This window comes from Babylonia areolata, chromosome 15 (assembly GCF_041734735.1).
Source record: "Babylonia areolata isolate BAREFJ2019XMU chromosome 15, ASM4173473v1, whole genome shotgun sequence".
NCBI classification, from domain to species: Eukaryota; Metazoa; Mollusca; class Gastropoda; order Neogastropoda; family Buccinidae; genus Babylonia; species Babylonia areolata.
Genome location: NC_134890.1, coordinates 32,744,851 through 32,767,969, shown reverse-complemented (window position 1 = coordinate 32,767,969; position 23,119 = coordinate 32,744,851). Strand labels below are relative to the sequence as shown.

At 42.0% G+C, this 23,119-nt stretch overlaps 2 protein-coding genes across 2 annotated transcripts in view; both read left to right on the top strand.

Moving 5' to 3' along the window:
- The window catches only part of LOC143290588 (sodium-dependent phosphate transport protein 2A-like), a 15,767-nt gene extending 93 nt beyond the window's left edge, over window positions 1-15,674 (top strand). The window contains exons 1-9 of the mRNA XM_076600167.1: window positions 1-236; window positions 363-591; window positions 3,787-3,918; window positions 7,731-7,862; window positions 8,496-8,687; window positions 10,481-10,599; window positions 11,313-11,378; window positions 12,148-12,262; window positions 12,903-15,674. The exon at window positions 1-236 is cut by the window's left edge and continues 93 nt beyond it. Coding sequence (XP_076456282.1) covers window positions 9-236; window positions 363-591; window positions 3,787-3,918; window positions 7,731-7,862; window positions 8,496-8,687; window positions 10,481-10,599; window positions 11,313-11,378; window positions 12,148-12,262; window positions 12,903-14,047 — 2,358 coding nt within the window. The 5' untranslated portion in view covers window positions 1-8 and the 3' untranslated portion in view covers window positions 14,048-15,674. The remainder of the gene's footprint in view (window positions 237-362; window positions 592-3,786; window positions 3,919-7,730; window positions 7,863-8,495; window positions 8,688-10,480; window positions 10,600-11,312; window positions 11,379-12,147; window positions 12,263-12,902) is intronic.
- Window positions 15,675-19,827: 4,153 nt separating this feature from the next.
- On the top strand, window positions 19,828-22,779 carry LOC143290587 (uncharacterized). Its single transcript, XM_076600165.1, has 2 exons — window positions 19,828-21,273; window positions 21,622-22,779. Exons 1-2 carry the CDS (start codon window positions 20,751-20,753, stop codon window positions 22,770-22,772), a joined length of 1,674 nt encoding a protein of 557 aa, XP_076456280.1. The 5' UTR covers window positions 19,828-20,750; the 3' UTR covers window positions 22,773-22,779.
- Window positions 22,780-23,119: the final 340 nt, after the last annotated feature.

The following is a 23,119-nucleotide window of genomic DNA, read 5'->3' as shown; positions in this document are numbered from 1 at the left end:
CTGTCGATATGGCGACTCCAGGTGGCAACATGAACGGACAACAAGGCTCAGAAGACCGAATCAACACTGATCGGGAAAACAGACCAGTCGGAGCTTACAACACCGGAGACTGGACCGAAGAAGATACGCACGTGGATTTAGGTCTGCCTCCTGAGCAGACGGAACTGGAAAAAATGGCAATGTTCTTGAAGGCTCAAATGGACGAGGACGAGGGATGCGTGATTGATATGACGGAGGTAAGTACACTTCTTTACGCTGTTTCTCGTTTCATTGATGACGTTGCTTTGGGTCGAACGGCTTCCAAGGCCTGACTGACCCATGCGCCATGTGTGTGGGTTGACCCAAGATTTCTGCCTTGTCAGGCTCGGACCTATGGTCGGTATCCCCTGACATCGGAGGACAACCTGCCCCCGGCCTCCAAACTCAGAGGGTTCCCGAGTGGAGGCCTCCCCAACGACTCAGGCTTTTCTTCTCGTATGTCCGAAGACTCGGCTTCCTTGCACCGGGCTGTGGAAGTGTCGGAACTGAAAAAGGCAGTGGCAGATGTGGCTCAGGGCGGTGATGAATCTGCCGACGTTGCTGATACTCAGGGTGCGTAATGGTAAATGATGACTGATTTGCACCTGTGTCTTGATGAGTGTTCGTCAGTTTCCTGCCTGCCAACATGAACACATTCGTCGATTTTTTTTCCTTTAATAGTCTAATCATTTGCGCGTGTCCAGCACGTTGGGTCGTATCCCATACCGCCCGACATGTTGGACTGTTGGTAGGCCTTTGTCCATTTCCAGCATCCGTACTATCAGCTATACCCGGCTCCCTTGAGAAAAAAGTCATTTCTCTCTAGAATGTACATATATAACACTGAAAAAGCCGCCAATCCTGTTTAGTGTGTCGCCAGAAATGACTTTTTTTGTGGGAGTTTCAAGATGAACATGTTTAGGAACAGATGTTCCTAAAGATGACGTGTTACAGTATTTACCCCGCGAGATCGAACAAGAACTGAGAAGCAAACCCACTTTAATACTGTACTGGTAATTTGTTTTTATCTTTTTTCTTTCTTTGTTTTTTTTTTTTGTTTTTTGTTTTGTTTTGTTTTGTTTTTCCTAAACGAAAGAACGTCGCTGGAATATGACAAGTGATCGTTTCAAGTGTGGAAGAAAGCGCGTACAAATATATTTTTTTTAAAAGATCATGAGCACCGGTACACTCAGATACAGTGTGGCGTTTTTGAAGATACAATAATTTCTATGTAGCCTGAAAATCTACATCTTGTTTTATTAAAGTGCAAACAGTAAAACTGCGCCTTTTTATTTTATTTTATTATTATTTTTATTTTTTTTTTTTTTTTTTTTTTTTTTTTTATGTCATCCCTCCTTTAATTGCCTCTAGGGAATAGTGTGAGTTCACCCTCATTGACTATGGTTGCCTAAAGTCTTCCCTCTCCGTACAAACGTTTGGCATAGAGAACGTTTGGTTGCATGCATAAAATTCAGCTAGAATACTTGACAGTTATGTCTAGGTATTTGCAGAGGGAAAATGACAAAGTATTTAAAGAAAACACAAATTTCAGGGGAGAAAAAAACAACATGAAAGGTATTCAACAAACTTTTTTTTTTTTTTTTGTAAATATTATCGTCTGTCAGGTACTAGCCCACTAAAAAACACAAAGAAGGAAAAACTAAAGTTTCAGCGTGCTGTATCGAACTGTACACATTAACGCAGCAAAAGCCACCGAATTGCCATTGTCTGAATACCCTTCCAGATACGGCGGTATGAAGCGACATGTTTAAGAACACTTTATTGCTAACTATTGAAAATGCAAGCAGCGCTTTTGCGAAGTCCAGGTAGCATCCACCATTCACGTGCTTGCAATATGTACACAGTAAAGTAACTGCCCCACTAAAACCAATTTTTCATGTCCCCCCAAAGACCATGGTTATAAAATGCTTAATTCAAGTATCCGAAATAATGATAGTGTCTCAAGAGTTGAGTTTGATTGAACCTTTTGCTTCTTTGTTAAAATGTCGAGAAAACGTCAGTCCCTTCAACCCCAGGGATGGTTAGAATTTGCTTAAGTTTTCGAGAAAAAAATGATAGTATCCAGAGTTGAGTTTGAACCTGTTTCTTTCTTTGTTAAAATGTTGAGAAAACGTCAGTCCCTTCAACTCCCAGGGTCAGCTGATATTCCCCGCTCTGACCTCCTAAGATAGTTCGAATGTCCGAGCTGGGCTTACTAAGGAAGTCTTGACTAGGTTCGACAGCGCCACCTCTTTGTTCCCTGTTCTGCGTTTTCTGTTTCAAGGACTGGTTTAATTACTCCCAACTCCATGATGTGTAAGGCATAACGAGAGGAAGGGGGGTTGTTTTAGGAGGTGTAAGTATTGAAAAGTGGTCAGTGGAGAGTGAAAAACTTCATTTCATAAGTAAGAAAAAAAAAAACTGGCGCCAACCGCTCTCAGCTGACCGCGTGGCGCGGACCGATGATGCAAGCGCTTTCCGTCACGTTCAGCTCGCGCCGGTTCGTACTGGTTCCAGCAGGCAGGCGATGCGCGCGCACATAGCTTTGTCGTCCGGGCGACGAGGTCTGCCCAACTGGCTGGGCGCCAAGACTAGCTGAGCCCATGCACGTTCCTTTTGAAAACCCCATGAATAGGCACACGCCGCTCACACCACTCACTCATGTTAGGCCAGATTACGTTACGTGACAGATTAAAAACCAGTGGCGCGTTTTCACGGTCACCTGTGACAAAGAAGGAAAGAGAATGAAAGAAAGGAAGGAAAAAAAAATAATAAAGATAGGGGAGGAGGGGGGGTGGAGGTGGGGGTGACTTCAGACTGACAAAAACTAATTCATCAAAATGAAAGAGAACGGTTTGTTAAAATAAATAACAATTAAAAGAAAGAAAAAAAAGGGGGTGGGGGTGGAAGGGGAACTTCAGAGTCTAATCAAGTGTTCATACCTTCTCGATCTTTAATTTCAATATTCAAGTATTGCACGATTCTGCATGTTATATGAGTTCAAAACTATAGCACTTACCATGAAAAATAAAATTTCTGAAACAGCAGGTTTGTTTTCTTTTCTTTCTTCATTAAGCAAACAAACATATTTTTCGTGCAGTTGACCAATCAAAAAAGTCTTCTGTTGTCTCCCACCAACTCCCATCCTCCCCCCAATCAAACGTAAATGAAAGGGAAAAAACCCAGTTGTTTTCTGAACTGCACAATTGAAGACACCCATTCCCATCCCTATCCTTTTACCATTTGATATACATCTGCACTTCTCCCTGTACATTATGGGTGTGTGTGTGTGTGTGTATTTTAGTATTGATAATGCAGAAAAATAACAGCTAGGTTCGCAAATGTAGGGAACCCTATTTCCCTTTCGCCTTGTATGTGTGTGGGTTTTTTTGGGGTTTTTTGTTGTTTTTTTTGGTGGGGGGTGGAAGGGATTGCAAGGGGAGGGGGGGGGGGGTTATAGAGAACATGTTTGTTTTTAAAAAAATTTTTTTTTACTGCATGCTAAAAGCTTTTTTGCTTTCTCCTTTTATGCTTTCTCCTTTCATATTCTGACGTGTTAGATAATCCTCTCATGTGGATTGATATGTAGATATATATGTGTGTGTGTGTATTTTTACTGTAATCTTTGTCGTTACAGTGTCATCAAGGTGATCAACCTACCCTTCTCTCTCAAATCTCACTCTCTCTCTTTGAAAAACAAGAGGAAAGAGGAGAAAGTCAGTAGCAATTATTTCATGGAGGGCTGTCTGTATGATTGTGTCGAAACAGGATGCTGTCGGTTGAGCAGCGTTGTCAAGGGCCTCATGAAGCTGCTGATGGTGATTCTGCTGCTCTACGTCTTCATCTGCAGCCTTGACCTTCTTAGCAACGCTTTCCGACTCCTGGGCGGCAAGACTGCAGGTGAGGCAATGTTCTCTGTCATAATGGCTGCAAGGTATTGAAAGCATATAGGCATTCAGTGGTTAGGATATTTTCTTCTTCTTTTTTCTTGCATGGTGTATGGCTTTGATAGTCGAATAAAGCCAGCAAAAGAACCTTTCAAGAGACTGTAGAGGGAGGAAGACAAGAAAAATGACGGACTGACTACATTGCAGAATGCACGGGAAAACCATTTTGTAGAAACCCAAAAACCATGGACTGACTACATTGCAGAATGCACAGGAAAACCATTTTGTAGAAACCCAAAAACCATGGACTGACTACATTGCAGAATGCACGGGAAAACCATTTTGTAGAAACCCCAAAACCATGGACTGACTACATTGCAGAATGCACAGGAAAACCATTTTGTAGAAACCCAAAAACCATGGACTGACTACATTGCAGAATGCATGGGAAAACCATTTTGTAGAAACCCAAAAACCATGGACTGACTACATTGCAGAATGCATGGGAAAACCATTTTGTAGAAACCCAAAAACCATGGACTGACTACATTGCAGAATGCATGGGAAAACCATTTTGCAGAAACCCCAAAACCATGGACTGACTACATTGCAGAATGCATGGGAAAACCATTTTGTAGAAACCCAAGCTGTGAAACGCATAAATGCATTTCTCCCCAAAACGGGCAGATGTTTATCAGAAGAAAATGCATGTGGGGAAAAACAGGGGTGTAATGTTTTTTGACATCATATAGACTGGAGAAAAAACAACATCTTTACTTGTTTCTTTGCGAATATTTGCATATATTTATCTAGATTATAACCAACAGGCACAGTTCTTATCAGGCATCAGAAATTGGACTGAAAGAAGATTTGGAAAGTGGCAGCGTCTTACAGTTAGTTTTACATACAGATGTGAAGGTTATGTAGCATTGTCAGTTAGTTTTACATACAGGTGTGAAGGTTATGTAGCATTGTCAGACAGTTTTACATACAGGTGTGAAGGTTATGTAGCATTGTCAGACAGTTAGTTTTACATACAGGTGTGAAGGTTATGTAGCATTGTCAGACAGTTTTACATACAGGTGTGAGGGTTATGTAGCATTGTCAGACAGTTAGTTTTACATACAGGTGTGAGGGTTATGTAGCATTGTCAGACAGTTTTACATACAGGTGTGAGGGTTATGTAGCATTGTCAGACAGTTAGTTTTACATACAGGTGTGAAGGTTATGTAGCATTGTCAGACAGTTTTACATACAGGTGTGAGGGTTATGTAGCATTGTCAGACAGTTTTACATACAGGTGTGAGGGTTATGTAGCATTGTCAGACAGTTAGTTTTACATACAGGTGTGAAGGTTATGTAGCATTGTCAGACTGAAACAGAAAAAACTTTCACCTCCGTTGCTTGACAGCATAGGTGAAAATCCCAGCATGAAATCAGGAATGTCAGCAATCTCCAGGGAGGAAGGAGGCACAGACAGACAGACAGACACACACACACACACACACACACACACACACACACACACACACACTCTCTCTCTCTCTCTCTCTCTCTCTCTCTCTCTCTCTCTCACATAAACACACACACATACACACAAATGCCTTTGCAAGCAATAACACATATTTTTATGCTTAGCATCCGTATGAAAACAGCCTACATGTATAATCCAAATACCTTACACCACATCTGCTGAGCAGATATTTACCTGACCGGCAGGGTAACCCAACTCACTTAGTCAGGAAAAAAATTAGTAAAGATAAATAGATACATGAATAAATAAATAAATAATGATGATAATGAAAGATAAGTACATAAAAATATAGTGCAAACACAGCTTACTTGTCTTAATGGACAGGAGGATGTGGGGATTAAATGTCGTAGTGGAGGTTCACCCAATGCACATTATTAAATTGGTGAAATGGGAATAATGGGACTGGCTATTTGCCCATCCTTCGGACACAGATGTTCATTGTTTATGCTTGACCTAGATCAGGTTATTACATAATCTCTATGAATACAAATAGAAATACTGATACCTACATTAAGTGCGATTTAGAGCCAGATGCACCAGGTCATCGTGGTAACAGCTGCTTCTCTTGACTAATATAGAATTCATGTGTTGCTGATAGGAGGGGGTAGACAGGCAGCAGATGGGTAGGGAATTCATGATGACATTACTGTTTTGATAGGATGAAGTAAGGCGGTGACTGATATGGAATTGTTTTATGATAAAATGAGTCAGGTGAACACAACAAATCATAGCTTGCGGAACAATGGGGAGCATTTGATTATGCCACTTCTGCTTGGATCAAAATAACAAACCACATCACAGCTGCAGATTGCCTACTCAAACAGATTATAAATAAGGCTTGGGCTTGGAGGAAAATATAATTTGGAGCATTTAATTATCCCAGTTCTGCTTGGATCAAAATACCAAACCATATCACAAAGGCAGAAAGCCTACTCATCAGATTGTAGGTAATGCTTGGACTTGGAGGAAAATTTCAGCCATATCACAAACATCAGAAGCCTACATCAGACTGTAAAGAAGGGTTTGAGAGTTGGAGGAAAATTCCAGCTATATCACAAACATCAGAAGCCTACATCAGACTGTGAAGAAGGGTTTGAGAGTTAAATCCTTTCCCCAACAAAATAGGACCAGAAGGTTGTTTGTTTTGTTTGTCTTGTTTTGATATGCAAGACTGTAACCCAGGCCCATACCACAACCCATGTTACTGTTGGCATAGAATTCATGATACATCTTACATCTATTGATACATGATACATCTCACATCTACTGATACATGATACATCTTACATCTATTGATACATGATACATCTAACATCTACTGATACATGATACATCTTACATTGATACGTGATACATCTTACATCTATTGATACATGATACATCTTACATCTATTGATACATGATACATCTTACATCTATTGATACATGATACATCTAACATCTATTGATACATGATACATATTACATCTATTGATACATGATACATCTAACATCTATTGATACATGATACATCTTACATCTATTGATACATGATACATCTTACATCTATTATACATGATGCATCTAACATCTATTGATACATCTTACATCTATCATACATGATACATCTTACATCTATTGATACATGATGCATCTAACATCTATTAATACATGATACATCTTACATCTATTTCTAATTCCAGAAAAATGCTCAGCTTGATGCAGAAAACCACACTTGACACTGAAAGAAATGTTGATTAAATATCAGGGATGGTGCTTATTGGATTGTTTTTTTTATAAATATTTATCTATTTATTTTTATTATTAGTATTATTATTATTTTTTATTCTTGTGGATAGTTTAGTATTTACTAAATGCACTGCATTACATTTTGTTCATAGGTAGTGGTCATACATAAAGATATATATATATATATATAAAGACACTATGCTAAAGATTTTTCTGTCTTACACACACATTCAAGCTGAGGCCTTGGCCTTATCTTACAAAGGTCTGTTCTGATTTCTCTGTCTCTCTTTCTGTTTCTTCCCCCCCCCCCCTCTCTCTCTGACTCTCCTCTCTTTCTGTCCTCTCCCCTCTCTCTCTTTCTTTCTTTCCCCTCTCTCTCTCTCTGACTCTCCTGTCTGTCCTCTCCTATCTCTCTTTCTTCCCCCTCTCTCTCTCTCTGACTCTCCTATCTGTCCTCTCCCCTCTCTCTTTCTCTCCTCTCTCTCCTCTCCTCTCTCTCTCTTTCTGTGCCCCCCTCTCTTTCTCTCTTTTTGACATGGCCTCTGTGTGTGTGTGTGTTCCAGGGAGTGTGTTTCAGGACAGTGAGCTGTTGAAGAACCCCATCACCGGACTGATGATCGGTGTCATGGCAACGGTAATCCTGCAGAGTTCTTCGACCTCCACCTCCATTGTCATCACCATGGTGTCCTCAGGCAGTAAGTTCTTCACCTTCACCTTCACCTTCACCTTGACCTCTCTCATCACCCTTTCTGAAGTTTGTTCATCTCGTGGGTGTAAGAATTTCCCTTATAAAACAGATGTCCATATTGGTATTTTTGTTCTTGTGTCATATTTTCCCCCATTTATTTTACTTTGTTTTCATATTAAAACACATTTCACTTAAGTGGCACCTGGATTAAATTTGTTCAGTAAAAAAAAAAAGAAAAAAAGAATCAGTCACTCACACCCATGTGTTCTTGATGTGAAGAGTGATTTTTTTTTGTTTTGTTTTTTATTTGTTGAGAAAAGCATTCATAGAAACTACAAACAGGTCATGTTTCTATGCTATTCAGAGAAAAGTATTTTTCATAAACGGAGATTATCTTTATATATTATTCAGAGAAAAGCATCATTTATAAAACGAACTACAAACAGGACATTAATTAAGTTTATATTTTATACACCCCACCCCGTGTGTTTATACTATTGTTTTCTTCATGGCCAAACTAAGTATCAGAAGTCTGATATTAAAGTTAGATTTCCATACGTTACCAAATTGGAAAATAAAAAATGTGAAAAGAAAGAAAAAAGGTTGATATTTGATCACAACCACGCGGCTTGTTGTGCAGTACTGGAGGTGCGACCAGCCATTCCTATCGTGATGGGAGCCAACATCGGCACCACAGTCACCAACACGCTGGTGTCGCTGGCTCACTCCATGGACCCCAAAGAGTTCCGCCGGGCCTTCAGTGGGGCCACGGTCCATGACGTCTTCAACTGGCTGACCGTGGTCATCCTGCTGCCCATTGAGCACTTCACCGGTCAGTTCTTTTCTCTCTCTCTTTTTATTTTAGTTTTTTTTTGTCTCCTGTGAAATAATGTCTATGTTTTGAAGGCCGTGTGGTTTTATGTTCCATTTTTCTACTGTTTTTTTTTTCTTCTTCTTCTTCTTCCCCCTGACTTGATGGGTTCTGTTGTTGTTTTTCGTCCCTCTCACAGATAGACATACTGGGAGGGCGTAGCTGTATCGATGTCCAGGGCAAGTTATGTTTTCAACAGTGTTGCCTTGATTCATGAAACCTGTTTTACCACCCGTTGTTTAACCACAAAATTATGTATCAAAATAACACATATTTTGGTGTGTATGTATATACATAATAGATATACATCTCTTTTGTGGTGGGTGTGTCGACAGTCTACCTGTAGTTAGATTTGAAGTGATCACCAGTGTGGTGTGTATGTAAACAGGCTACCTGTAGTTAGATTTGAAGTGATCACCAGTGTGGTGTGTATGTTGACAGGCTACCTGTAGTTAGATTTGAAGTGATCACCTGTGTAGTGTGTATGTAAACAGGCTACCTGTAGTTAGATTTGAAGTGATCACCTGTGTGGTGTGTATGTAAACAGGCTACCTGTAGTTAGATTTGAAGTGATCACCTGTGTGGTGTGTATGTAAACAGGCTACCTGTAGTTAGATTTGAAGTGATCACCAGTGTGGTGTGTATGTAAACAGGCTACCTGTAGTTAGATTTGAAGTGATCACCTGTGTGGTGTGTATGTAAACAGGCTACCTGTAGTTAGATTTGAAGTGATCACCTGTGTGGTGTGTATGTAAACAGGCTACCTGTAGTTAGATTTGAAGTGATCACCAGTGTGGTGTGTATGTAAACAGGCTACCTGTAGTTAGATTTGAAGTGATCACCAGTGTGGTGTGTATGTAAACAGGCTACCTGTTAGATTTGAAGTGATCACCAGTGTGGTGTGTATGTAAACAGGCTGCCTGTAGTTAGATTTGAAGTGATCACCTGTGTGGTGTGTATGTAAACAGGCTACCTGTAGTTAGATTTGAAGTGATCACCAGTGTGGTGTGTATGTAAACAGGCTACCTGTAGTTAGATTTGAAGTGATCACCTGTGTGGTGTGTATGTAAACAGGCTACCTGTAGTTAGATTTGAAGTGATCACCAGTGTGGTGTGTATGTAAACAGGCTACCTGTAGTTAGATTTGAAGTGATCACCTGTGTGGTGTGTATGTAAACAGGCTACCTGTAGTTAGATTTGAAGTGATCACCTGTGTGGTATGTATGTAAACAGGCTACCTGTTAGATTTGAAGTGATCACCTGTGTGGTGTGTATGTAAACAGGCTACCTGTTAGATTTGAAGTGATCACCTGTGTGGTGTGTGTGTTGACAGGCTACCTGTAGTTAGATTTGAAGTGATCACCTGTGTGGTGTGTGTGTTGACAGGCTACCTGTAGTTAGATTTGAAGTGATCACCTGTGTGGTGTGTATGTAAACAGGCTACCTGTAGTTAGATTTGAAGTGATCACCTGTGTGGTGTGTATGTAAACAGGCTACCTGTTAGATTTGAAGTGATCACCTGTGTGGTGTGTATGTAAACAGGCTACCTGTAGTTAGATTTGAAGTGATCACCTGTGTGGTGTGTGTGTAAACAGGCTACCTGTAGTTAGATTTGAAGTGATCACCTGTGTGGTGTGTGTGTTGACAGGCTACCTGTAGTTAGATTTGAAGTGATCACCTGTGTGGTGTGTGTGTCGACAGGCTACCTGTAGTTAGATTTGAAGTGATCACCTGTGTGGTGTGTGTGTTGACAGGCTACCTGTACTTCCTGACGCTGGAGATCGTACAGAGCCTGAACATGGAGGAGCTTCGGACCAAGAAACAGGACCTGCTCAAACAGCTGACCAAACCCCTCACCAAACGCATCGTGCAGGTCAGTTGTCATGTTGCAACGTCCATACTTTGTTTGTCCATTGACTGCCCTCTTTCCTCTTTCTTTTTTTAAATATCTTTTTAATTATGAAAATTTTATTGAACATTGACTATAGTTCATTCATCAAGGCCATAGCCAAATGAGTAAGAGAGGGGATGAGCAGTCTACCATCAGTCCTTCCAAGATACAGCAATGGATTGCAACTTGAATGTGTGCACAGAACTCAGAACTGGTTTAATGCACATGGGCCTCAGGCCACATTACATTAAGGGTAATAGAGAGAGGCAGGGATCAGAGAATGTGTACACAGAACTCAGACAGACAGACAGACAGACACATAGACAGACACGGAGATGGGAGAGGCACTGAGAGATGTACAAGGGGAGAGAGAGAGAAGAGAGAGACAGAATGAGAGAGAGAGAGAGATAACCATTTGATATTATGTATAGGTCAGACATGAATGTAAGACATTCATCCTGTATGTTATACTGCCATTTTCTGCACACAGCACACTTTTTGCATTTATCTCTTATTGGTAACAGGTGGGCAGAAAAGCCATCTGATCAGCATGATACTGTCACAGCTAGACAGAAGTATAGTTTTCATCACAGGTAGACAGAAGTATAGTTTTCATCACAGGTACACAAAAAGAAATATACCCTCGTTTACAGGTAGACAATGAAGTCATCTTTTTGGTATGTAATATTTTCCAGGTGGACAAGAAAGTCATCACTGCTATCGCTGAAGGCAAAGGCGATCCCAACGCCAGACTGCTCAAGGTAATGGCTCCAAACACAAAGAAAAGAATTCCTTTGTGTGTTGTGAGGTTTAGACATTTCCATCACTCAGATCATGCTTGCTATGGAAAACCTTTTTGCTTAATAAAAAATAATTTAAAAAACCCCACCAAAAACAAGTAAATGTTGACATCTCTGAGCAGATTGCAGCAGGTATTAAAGGGACAGTCTCTGATATGTTTGAATTAAACACTGTGATGAAATTTTATTCCTTGTATTCGTATGTTATGTAGTGAATGCAACAATTGTCAGTGGAAGCTGTTGTACACCATACAATGATTTGGACTTTTAAAAAACCCCAATAAACTGATGATTTTTTTTTTGGAAAATTTATTGAGCACCTTTAAGAAAAAAGAAATGGCAAAGGTATCTCTTAGCCATGAAGTCTTCTATAAAACCGAAGGCATATCACGATACTTATTCCATCAATTTGCTTCTGAAAACAAGAGATAAGGTATTATTTTAGTACCTTTAACTCAACAGATGAAAAAGGCATTTCTCAGCTGTTAAGTCTTCCCTGAAGCCTTTGTCTAACCTTTAGGTGTGTGTGATAAATTTCCAAGTGTTCTGTGTGTTCAGTAAAACAGACTGTGTCTAACCTTTAGGTGTGTGTGATAAATTTCAGGTGTTCTGCGTGTTCAACAAAACAGACTGTGTCTAACCTTTAGGTGTGTGTGATAAATTTCAGGTGTTCTGCGTGTTCAACAAAACAGACTGTGTCTAACCTTGAGGCCTGGCTGATAAATTTCAGGTGTTCTGCGTGTTCAACAAAACTGAGACCATGATGACAGTGAACAGGACCCTGGAAGACGGCAATGTGACGCTGGTGAATGAGACGGTAGTTGTCAAGACACCTGTGGAGGCATGTGAGTATGTGTGTCACGACACACACGTGTGTGTGTGTGTGTATGTGTGTGTGTAGTTTGTAAGTCACATTTTGGTGTGTGCGTGTACGTAACATTGATGTAACGTGTTATGTAAACAAAAGTGTTTTGTAAAGCACCTAGAGCAGATTTCTGGACAATGTTCTATATAAGTATCCATCATTATTATTATTATGGCGCTTGGCAGTCTCTGCTCTGCCACTTCCCATGCTGGTGGCTTGTTCATCGGTTTGCTTTTCTCGTCAGTCTTCATAGTGTAGCTAACAGTCCCACAGTGTAACATTGCCACGTTGTGTTGTTTACCATTTTAATGTCCCCAGGAAGGAGTGACAGTCTTCATAGTGTAGCTAACAGTCCCACAGTGTAACATTGCCACGTTGTGTTGTTTACCATTTTAATGTCCCCAGGAAGGAGTGAGCATTGTGCTGTTTACGGAAATGTTGCTCCAGCAAGTTTTTTTGGCCATCGCTAAAAACACAAGATGAAACAAAACAAAACAGCAAGTGTAGGAAAGATAACTAGATGAGAGTGGTCTGTCATGTGGTAAGATAAGATGTATGAAATTCTCCCCCAACACCTGTGTGCCTCCTGTTGAAGATAGGAAGACGCTGTGTGTGTGCAGGTGACAGCCTGCTGTCCAAACTGGACATGGGCGACAGCACGTCGGGGCTGGTGCTGTTCATCTTCTCCCTGCTGCTGCTGTCTGGCTGTCTGTACCTGATGGTGAAGGTACTGCACTCCCTGCTAGGCTCCCAGGTGGCCCGTATGGCCAAGAAGACCATCAACGCCAACTTCCCCGGCCCCTTCGCCTGCCTCACCGACTACTTCGCCCTGGTGGTGGGCGCCGGCATGACCATCCTCGTGCAGAGCTCGTCTGTCTTCACCTCAGCGCTGACGCCCCTGGTCGGGGTGGGGTGCCTGAAGCTGGAGCGCATGTACCCGCTGACGCTGGGCTCGAACGTGGGCACCACGGGCACGGGCATCCTGGCAGCCCTGGCCTCGTCATCATCCACCATCCAGTTCGCTCTGCAGCTGGCGCTGTGCCACCTGTTCTTCAACATCACTGGCATCCTCCTCTTCTTCCCCATCCCCCCCATGCGTCGATTCCCCTTGCGTGTCGCCCGCTTCCTGGGCCGCACCACTGCCCGCTACCGATGGTTCGCCGTCTTCTACCTGCTGCTCATGTTCCTGGTGTTCCCTGGATTCTTCATGGCACTGTCCTTCGCTGGCAACGTCGTCTTTATCACCACGCTCTGTGTGGTAGGGGTGCTGGTCGCGGCCATCATCATCCTCAACTGTATGCAGCGCCACCAGCGGCTCCAATCCTGGCTGCCCCTCGTGCTGCGGGACTGGGAGTGGCTTCCCCTGCCCCTGCGTTCCCTGCAGCCTCTGGACCGCCTGTTCTGCGCCATGTGCGCTCCCTTCAAGCGGATCTGCTGCGAGTGCTGTCTGAAGAGGTGCCGGTGTCTGGGAGATGGGGCCGATGCGGCGGAAACATCATCTGACATGGACAGTGATGATGATGACAGTGACGACGAAGAAGACAACGACACAGACAATGCCAGCAGCAGCTGCTGTTGCCCACGATCCCGAGGCATGCAGAGAATACAGCAGTCCGACTCGCTGGCTGCTGTGGAGGGGGGTCAGGGGTCTGTGTGGCAGAAAAGAACTAACCGCCCCATCTACAAACTGGCCCAAAAAGCCCAACCCGTCCACCCCTCCCCGTCCACGGTTCCCCTCATTCGCATTCCTGAATCCGTGGTGTGATCTCTTGGCCAGACCGTCGTCATGAGAGAAGAGCTTCCAGTCATAGGTCATCTTCCCCATCAGGTCAAAGTTCACCCTGCCGGTCATTGTGGGTGACTCATTTGTTCATTACCTCATCTCACATCTACATATCACAACATGAGGGGGGCCTCTGTTTGCTCACACCAACATCTCATCGGTCATGTCATCGCAGTTGCTCATCAGTGGAGACCATGCAGTTTTATTATTTATTGGTATTGATTCTGTGCCAAACAATTCCATCTGAAATATACACCTTGACCATTTGCTTGTCATATACCCTGATGTCTAGTATTAATTTATTGAGTTCATTGGATCAGAGTTTGAGTGGAATTATTTGCAACTGTTTGACACACACATCATCGGGCTACAGGCACTGCAGTCAGCCTAAGTATTATAATATTCTGTCATGGTAATGGTCAGTATATTGCTACATATTTCCCATCAGCCAGAAAGGTCCAAAACCTACTTTCAGAGCACAACAGTTGGAAGTCGTAGTCATTCCAGATTGTTCCATTCTTATCATCATCATCAACATACCATATCAGCGAACAAATGCTGCTGAAGTGAATGTGTGTGTGAGCATGATCAAGTGTAAATACTGGTACAAATGTGTAAATACTGGTACAAATGTGTAAATAATGGAAAAATGACTTGATGCTTAAATGAGGGTATAACTGAAATCAATGCATAGTTTGAGTGATTGGTGTGCCACTTGCGTTTGTAAATAAAGCCTGGGCGAAAAGGAGCGAGTGAATGTGACTGAACAAAAAAAATGCACATGACAATGAAAAGCGAATATTTGCTTGAATCTGCTGAATGTACTGTACTGTCTTCAAGTGACAGAAATTAATTTGATTGCAAATTTGTCAACATGAGATATCTAATTCACTTGTGAGAACAATCCAGATACTTTGCTGTAAAGGTAATCTACAGAATTCATTCAAGTCATATTTTGCATTTAATTGAAGAGCATTGCTATGATGTACTACCTTGTTTTTCACGAAACGGATACACAAGAGGAAGGAACAGCAACAGCAGTTGTGAATGTGTGGAGTTCAGAATGAAGGTGTGGACTGAAAGTTTTGTGTGACAAAAAGAAATACTGGTTTTGGAAATGCAACTGGATAAGAGTTTCTACTGTAACTTATTTGGGAGAGGAGATTGTATTGCAACCTATTTTGAGAAAAGTATTGTATTTGTAAAATTATCTTTATTTCAGATGACTGGAGATTATTGGTACATCATTTTTAGTTTTGAAATTTTCTACTGTAACTTATTTGGGAGAGGAGATTGTATTGCAACCTATTTTGAGAAAAGTATTTGTAAAATTATCTTTATTTCAGGTGACTGGAGATTATTGATACATCATCTTAAGTTTTGATTTCAAAACTAAATTGCTGAACAGAATCTCAATTTCTTTTGTTAATGTGAATTGTGATAATAATAATAATAATATACTGCATTGCATCATTGGTCAATGCCCTTGCAGTAAGTATTGATACATGATTTTTTTTCTGATACATGATTTTTTTATTTTATTGCCATATTGTAAATATGAAGTTTGTATTTTATTTGGTGAAATAAACCAACCAAAACCAAACTGAAATGTTGTGTTAGTTATCAGTGGAATGTGTGTGCACAAGGATCTGTCAGCCATTGTAAGTATCAGTATCGGTAGCTCAAGGAGGCGTCACTGCTACACCACATCTGCCAAGCAGACACCTAATCAGCAGCGTAACCCAACGCGCTTAAATAAAAAAATAAAAAAAATACATAAATAAAATAACACACACACAAAAATTAATAATTTTTTTTTTTTTAAATAGATAAATACATAAAAATACTATTACTGCTAATATTAAAACAAAAAAAAACCCAGACAGCTATACTGGCTGGCTAGAAAAGTGCCTGCTTTAAGTTTGACACACATCATCAGACGCACCCCCTTCGCGTGTATACGCACACAAAAGATCAAATATGCACATGTCAGTGTTCAGTGCGTTATGGAATTGAGAACATACACAGCATGCACACCCCTGAAAACGGAGTATGGCTCCCTACATGACGGGGTAAATAAACAAAATGGTCATACGCATAACATGCTAGATGTCTGAGTGTGTATGTGTGTGTGCCAGTGCAGGGTCTCCTCTGGTGTGTGGCCTCCCGACAACTGAACATAATGGTTTCTTGTGGACTGCAGGCACTGGGACTGCGACAGATGAAGCCAGGTGTGGCCATGTATGGGGGACTCTAAATGAGTGGCATGGGAGTAATGCCACTGAAATAATAAAGATGACGGGCAGCAAAACAAAACAAAACAAAACAAAAAAAAAAGACAAAAAAGAAGAAGAAAGAAACAAAGAGTGGTATGGACTGCTGTTTGATATCCAGCAGTGGCCATGTTCTGTAGGGACTCGCCAGGCTAACAATACTTGACATGCAGCACACAAACCAACAGAGTGGTATGGACTGCTGTTTGATATCCAGCAGTGGCCATGTTGTTCTGTAGGGACTCGCCAGGCTAACAATACTTGACATGCAGCACACAAACCAACAGAGTGGTATGGACTGCTGTTTGATATCCAGCAGTGGCCATGTTCTGTAGGGACTCGCCAGGCTAACAATACTTGACATGCAGCACACAAACCAACAGAGTGGTATGGACTGCTGTTTGATATCCAGCAATGGCCATGTTATTCTGTAGGGACTCGCCAGGCTAACAATACTTGACATGCAGCACACAAACCCCCAACGTGTGCAACAAAACTGTTCCCCCAGTTTCAGTTTCTCAAAGAGGTGTCACTGCGTTTGGACAAATCCATATACGCTACACCATATCTACTAGGCAGATGCCTGACCAGCAGCATAACCCAACACATTTAGTCAGGTCTTGAGTGCATGCATATAATTCTATATTTGTGTACCTATCCAAGCATATTTGTTCCATAGAATTTTGCCAGAGGGCAACACTCTCATTGCCATGGGTTCTTTTTCAGTGCGCTAAATGGGAGCTCAATTTACAGTTATATCCGAATCACTAGACACTCGGTTTGATTTCCCAGTCCAACCTGGGAGAAAGGGGAAGAGTGGGATTCAAACCCACACCCTCATTGACAGATAAGCAACTTGAATGTGTGTCTCCATGTTTTACATTTATTTGCTTATTTATCATCATTGTTGTCTTTTTTTAATTTTTTAAATTTATTTATTTATTACTACTACTACTACTACTTTTTTCTATATTATAATTATTTATTTATTTATTTATGTACGTTTATAGCTGACTTCATCAAGTTTTTGCACCTTATACATATTATTAGTAGTGGTAGTAGTTTTTATTAGTTTAAAATTTTTTTTTTATGTATTTATCTATTATTCCCCCCCAGCCCCCCTTTTTTTCTCTCTCAAGGCCTGGCTAAGCACGTCGGGTTACGCTGCTGGTCAGGCATCTGCTTGGCAGATGTTGTGTAGCGTATATGGATTTGTCCGAACGCAGTGACGCCTCCTTGAGCTACTGAAACTGAAACTGCATCTTAACCATCGTGCCACCGTCCTCCCTCAAAACTGGGGTAGCACCTCGTGTGCACAAAATTACATGTCAGTGTTTTATTTCCGTTGACTTCCAGCTGAAGCCATTTCCTTTCCCAGGATCTGCTCACTGTTACTGGGTTGTTGAGCTGGCTTAGAAGACAGACGGAGTTTATAGACAGTGCTGTTAGACAGTGTTGGAATCGTCTGCAGCGGATTGCTTTATTCCGTTTGATGCTTCTTGTTCCTTAAATAACAAGCAGAATTTACCAATCAATACAACTTTTGCATACATATTTTCATCTTTTTTATTTTTTTTAAACAATATCCACTTTTGGGTGACATGCACTTCAAAGCAATGATACACTCATCATGCGCTCACTTGTTAAAAATTGTAGAAAAAAAAAAAAAATGACAGCCAGCATTGTGATCTTGCACCATGCATGAACAAGCCTTTGTGAACAAAGAATCAACGAACTGTAATGGAAGGAATGAATCACAAGCTGGTACAGGAGCAACGCTGTTCCTTTTCACACGTTATGGAGGAAGGTGGCAGAATGGTTAAGACGCTCAGCTGCCATTATAGAGAGTATGTGAGGGTGTGGGTTCGAATCCTGCTCTCGCCCTTTCTCCCAAGTTTTCATGGAAAATCAAACTGAGCGTCTAGTCATTCGGATGAGATGATAAACCGAGGTCCTGTGTGCTGCACGCACTTGGCGCACAGACAGACACCCACGGCAACAAGAGTGGTGTCCTCTGGCAAAATTCTGTAGAAAAAATCCATTCTGATAGGTACACAAAATTAACATATAAGCACACACTCCAGGCCTGACTAATCGTGTTGGGTTATACAGCAGGTCAGGGGTTATACAGCAGGTCAGGGGTTATGCAGCAGGTCAGGCATCTGCCCAGCAGATGTGGTGTAGCGTACATGGATTTGTCCGAATGCAGTGATGCCTCCTTGAGAAACTGAAACTGAAAATGTTAAAAAAACAATCCAAGGTCCCACAGCCTCTTGAGGTAAGACACGGCAGCGGTATTTTCATTAAAAACGTTCAAACTTTCGATTTTTTGTTTTTGACTGATTCTGCACCTTTAAACACTGTTTTATCACATGATCTTATTCAACAACCTATAAAATGATCAGAAAAATGAAAAAAATGCAATTAAAAATGGTATATCAACAGGGACAAACGCACATTTTGAGTTATGTTGACGTTTTTCAGCAATGTTTGTGCCTTGACAACAAGCGTACAGCATAATGAAAACCGCCTTGTTTCATATCAGACGAAAGGTCGCGATGTCAGCTTGCCAACGAAGCATACGTCATTGTACACGGGAATCACCTTATGTGGGTTTAGCACCTTTTTTCAATGTAACTGAGTTTCAGTTTCAGTAGCTCAAGGAGGCGTCACTGCGTTCGGACAAATCCATATATGCTACACCACATCTGCCAAGCAGATGCCTGACCAGCAGCGTAACCCAACGCGCTTAGTCAGGCCTTGAGGAAAAAAAAAGAAAAAGAAAAAAAGGTGAATAAATTATAGATAAGCTTACACAAATAAATAAATAAATAAATGATAACTATAATGTAAAAAAAGAAAAAGAAAAAAAAGAAGAGGTAGTAGTAAAAAAAAAAAAAAAAAAGAAAGAAAAAGAAGATAACAATGATGATAAATAAGCAAATAGATGTAAAACATGAAGACACACATTCACATATACACCCACACATGCATAACAGATATGCACCGAACATGCAGTTTCACAGATATGAAAGCACAGTCAAATACATATAAACGTACATGAGCTCCAACAAACACACACACACCACACACATTACCCTGCACCTCCTCTACCCCACTCCTCCACACACTCATTTCTAGTCTATGTATCGCAGCTTCCACGGCACACACACACGCACACACACAGATGAACACTTACTTGTACAAGCACACACACATATGCCCATATCTCCACACACATATATACAAAGATATATATATATATATATATATATATATATACACGTTCCTATATCCTGTTGCTCCCACAGTGTATGCATGCATACACTCACATACCTCATCCTCTACCCCACCTCCCCCCGCACCCCCCTCACACACACACACACACACACGCACGTGCACAGAACTCTACTGACACTTGTGTACACTTACACTCTCGCGCATGCACAAACGCACTCAAAAATACAGACCCACACATGCACACAAACACACACATACACACACGCACAGAGGCTGCCACTGATTGGCCGCAAGAGGGATGGGAAAAGATATCTGATGCCAAGAACGTGGCGTCTTGTGTGTTGCTCAGTCTATCGTATTTGGAAAAGCCCACAGAGACTCTGTTCCGTTTTGAAAAAAATTGCGCAATGTTGGTTTGGAAATGATGCCGATATTTGTTTGATTTGCAAAGCATCGTGCTCTACCTTTCATGTTAGACTTACGGCCACTCCCTCTCTCTGCTTTTATTTCTTCGATGGTGTGATGGCCTTGTACTTGTTCTTTTTGATATTCTTTGACTTTTCTGAGGATTTCCGATTTTCCTAGATGTAGGCCGCTCGTTGGTGTTGCGTTACCAGCAAGTCTGTCAGCTCGCTCATTTCCCTTAACACCTGCATGTCCCGGGCAGTATGACCATGTGAGTTTTTTAATCTGAAAGTTGCGCATTGCCTTATGCCACTCTGGGCTTCCCATTCCGTTTACAATTTTCTGTATGAGGTTCACTGAGTCTGTTAGAATCATGGCATGTTGGTTTCCGGGCGTATGGATGGACGATAGCCACTGGAGGGCATGTGTCACAGCTTCAACTTCCATCGTTAGGCTGGAAGTTGTGACTTTGTAGGCAGCATTCTCTTCCCTAACTGTTTTTCCAATTGATAGGCACGGAAATGCCCGAAGTGTTGGTATAATGAGCCAACGATATTCCGACCAATCAGCGATGAGTTCCGACCAATCAGAACGCTCGGCGGTCACGGATTAGTGCGTGATCAATGCACGCTTCCGTTGCTATTGCTTTCGATTCCACGTGTGCAAGCTGCAATTTTCACTGCTTTTTCAATAGTTTTGAGTTTGTAATTTGGTGCAACCACTGAAAATCATGCCAGGACCAAAATGTGCCGCACGAAAGAGACTAAATGATAAACTTGAGAAGATGCGTGCAGCAAAACAGCAGAAGACAGATGTGTCGTCTGCTTCGCCTCACTCGTCAACTACGAATGTGGATCCGTCCTACTTCAAGTGCATCAAGGAGAAAAATACAGACAATGAAAGCAGCAGAACGAGTTGGAGAGGGAGAAGAACAACAGTGGGCTTTGGTGCACATGTATCAACTGAATCGGCTTCTGTGTGATCTGTGTTGCCCCGAGTGTGGAGAGACCGGCCTGAGTGTGCAGATCCAAGATGGACAGAACGCTGGTTTTGCTTCTCTGCTTTCGCTTAGGTGTGACGGGTGTAGGGAGTATGAGAAGGAAGAAATGCCATCCCCACGTATCCAGGACAGTCAACATAAAAATGTGGCATTCGTAGTCAACCCCAAAATGGTTGTGTTCAGTCATGAAGTGGGAGGTAGCCATGCTGTCCTCAAAACCTTTGCTGCTATGATGGGCATGCCAGCCATGCACTTGAAAACGTTTCAGGCACATGACAAGAAGGTGACAGGTGGGTGGTTTTGTTTTGTTTTATTTTGTTTTGTTTCTTTAGTGATTTTGTCAAATTATGACATGCCCATTAGTTTCTAGTATTATTTTCATTGATGCAATTCACAGTTTATTGTATCATGTGCAGTGATCTACTTTGCAATGTTCTGTTTTCAGTTTGCTGTGTTTGTTCTATTTTCAGTTTGGAGTTGTGTACAGTGTGCATCTGCTTTCTTACAACTGAGTATTGTTGTTCATGACAAAAACATATATATATATATATGTGTGTGTGTGTGTGTGTGTGTGTTTATTTCAGGTATGCCATTTTATGAATTTTTATTTCATTTTCAATTTATGTTTTACATTTCAGCTGCAGAAATTGGCGCAGGTGTCACAGTTTTGGATGATGCAGCGACAGCCATCCGTCAAGCTTATGCTGAAGTGGACCCGGACCTGCAGGATGCCCTAGACAGAGGAGAGGACCCCAACATCAACATTGTTGTGTCATATGATGGCACATGGATGAAGAGGGGTTTCACTTCTCTGTATGGTGTTGGCATCTGCATCGATGTGCTGACAGGACTTGTGATCGACTTCGTTGTGCTGTCCAAGTACTGTCATGCCTGCAAGGTAATGGAGGCCAAGAACCTACCTGATGCAGAGATGGCTGAGTGGCGTCGTCAGCATGCTGGTGAGTGCTGCAAAAATCATGACAATTCCAGCAAGGCCATGGAGGTGAGAGCTGCAGAGATCATTTGGCGACGCTCTGAAGAAAAATTTCGTTTTCGCTATATTGAAATGCTCAGTGATGGAGACTCATCTGCATTCAAAGCTGTCCAGAATGTCTACCATCCCCTGGAAGTGACCAAGCTTGAATGCATAAACCATGCACACAAGCAAATGGGAACTGCCCTCAGGAAGCTGGCCAAGGAAGAACGGTTAGGTGGGCGTGGCACTGGGCGGCTTACTGAGAAGAAATGTGACATGCTGCAAGACTACTATGGCAACGCAATCCGTAGCAACACCAACAACATCGACAACATGAGGAGGGCAATATGGGCTGGACTTTACCATTCTATGTCTACTGATGAGGAGCCTCACCACCGCCAGTGTCCACAGGGCCCAGAGAGCCGGTGCTTCTACCAGAGGGCACTTGCTCACGGCGAACAGCCTGGCAGCCACAAGGACCATGCATCGTCAACTTTTGTTTCAATCGATGTTACACATAAAATGATTCCGGTGTATCGATGCATGTCTGATGAAACGTTTCTCAGAAAGATGACTCATGGAGGGACCCAAAACATGAATGAGTGCCTGAACTCCATGATTTGGGGCCGGTGTCCAAAGACCTCCTTCATGGGGATGAAGCGGGTGGAAGGGGGCGTGGCAAGAGCAGTAGCTGTATTCAATGAAGGAGCCTTTGAGTTGGTGAAAGTCATCAGGGGCAGTGATTTCAGATCCACGGTGTGGACGGCCTGGCCAGGAAAGGTGGGGCCCAATCCTCCCCTTCCACCATTTTAACCATCCCTTACCCAAGTCAGGAACCCACTGACATCTTACATTGACATCTGGGTGGAGTGAGGAAACTCGAGGTGTACTGCCTTTCCCAAGGACACAACACCATGCCGAAACCAGGCTTCAAACCCTGATCACTGCTGAACACTGGATCACACGTCCCAACGCCTGACTGACTCTCCCAGGATTCCTTTATAACGACTCAAGCAGACAGGGCAGCAAAAAAAGGAGCAAAGAATCATACAGATAGTATAAAAGTATACTGCCCATTGTCATACAAGGAAATAAGCAATATACTAGAAAGAGACTTTTATAGGTGCTTGAATTCAAGTCTAAAACCTTGTCACTTGACT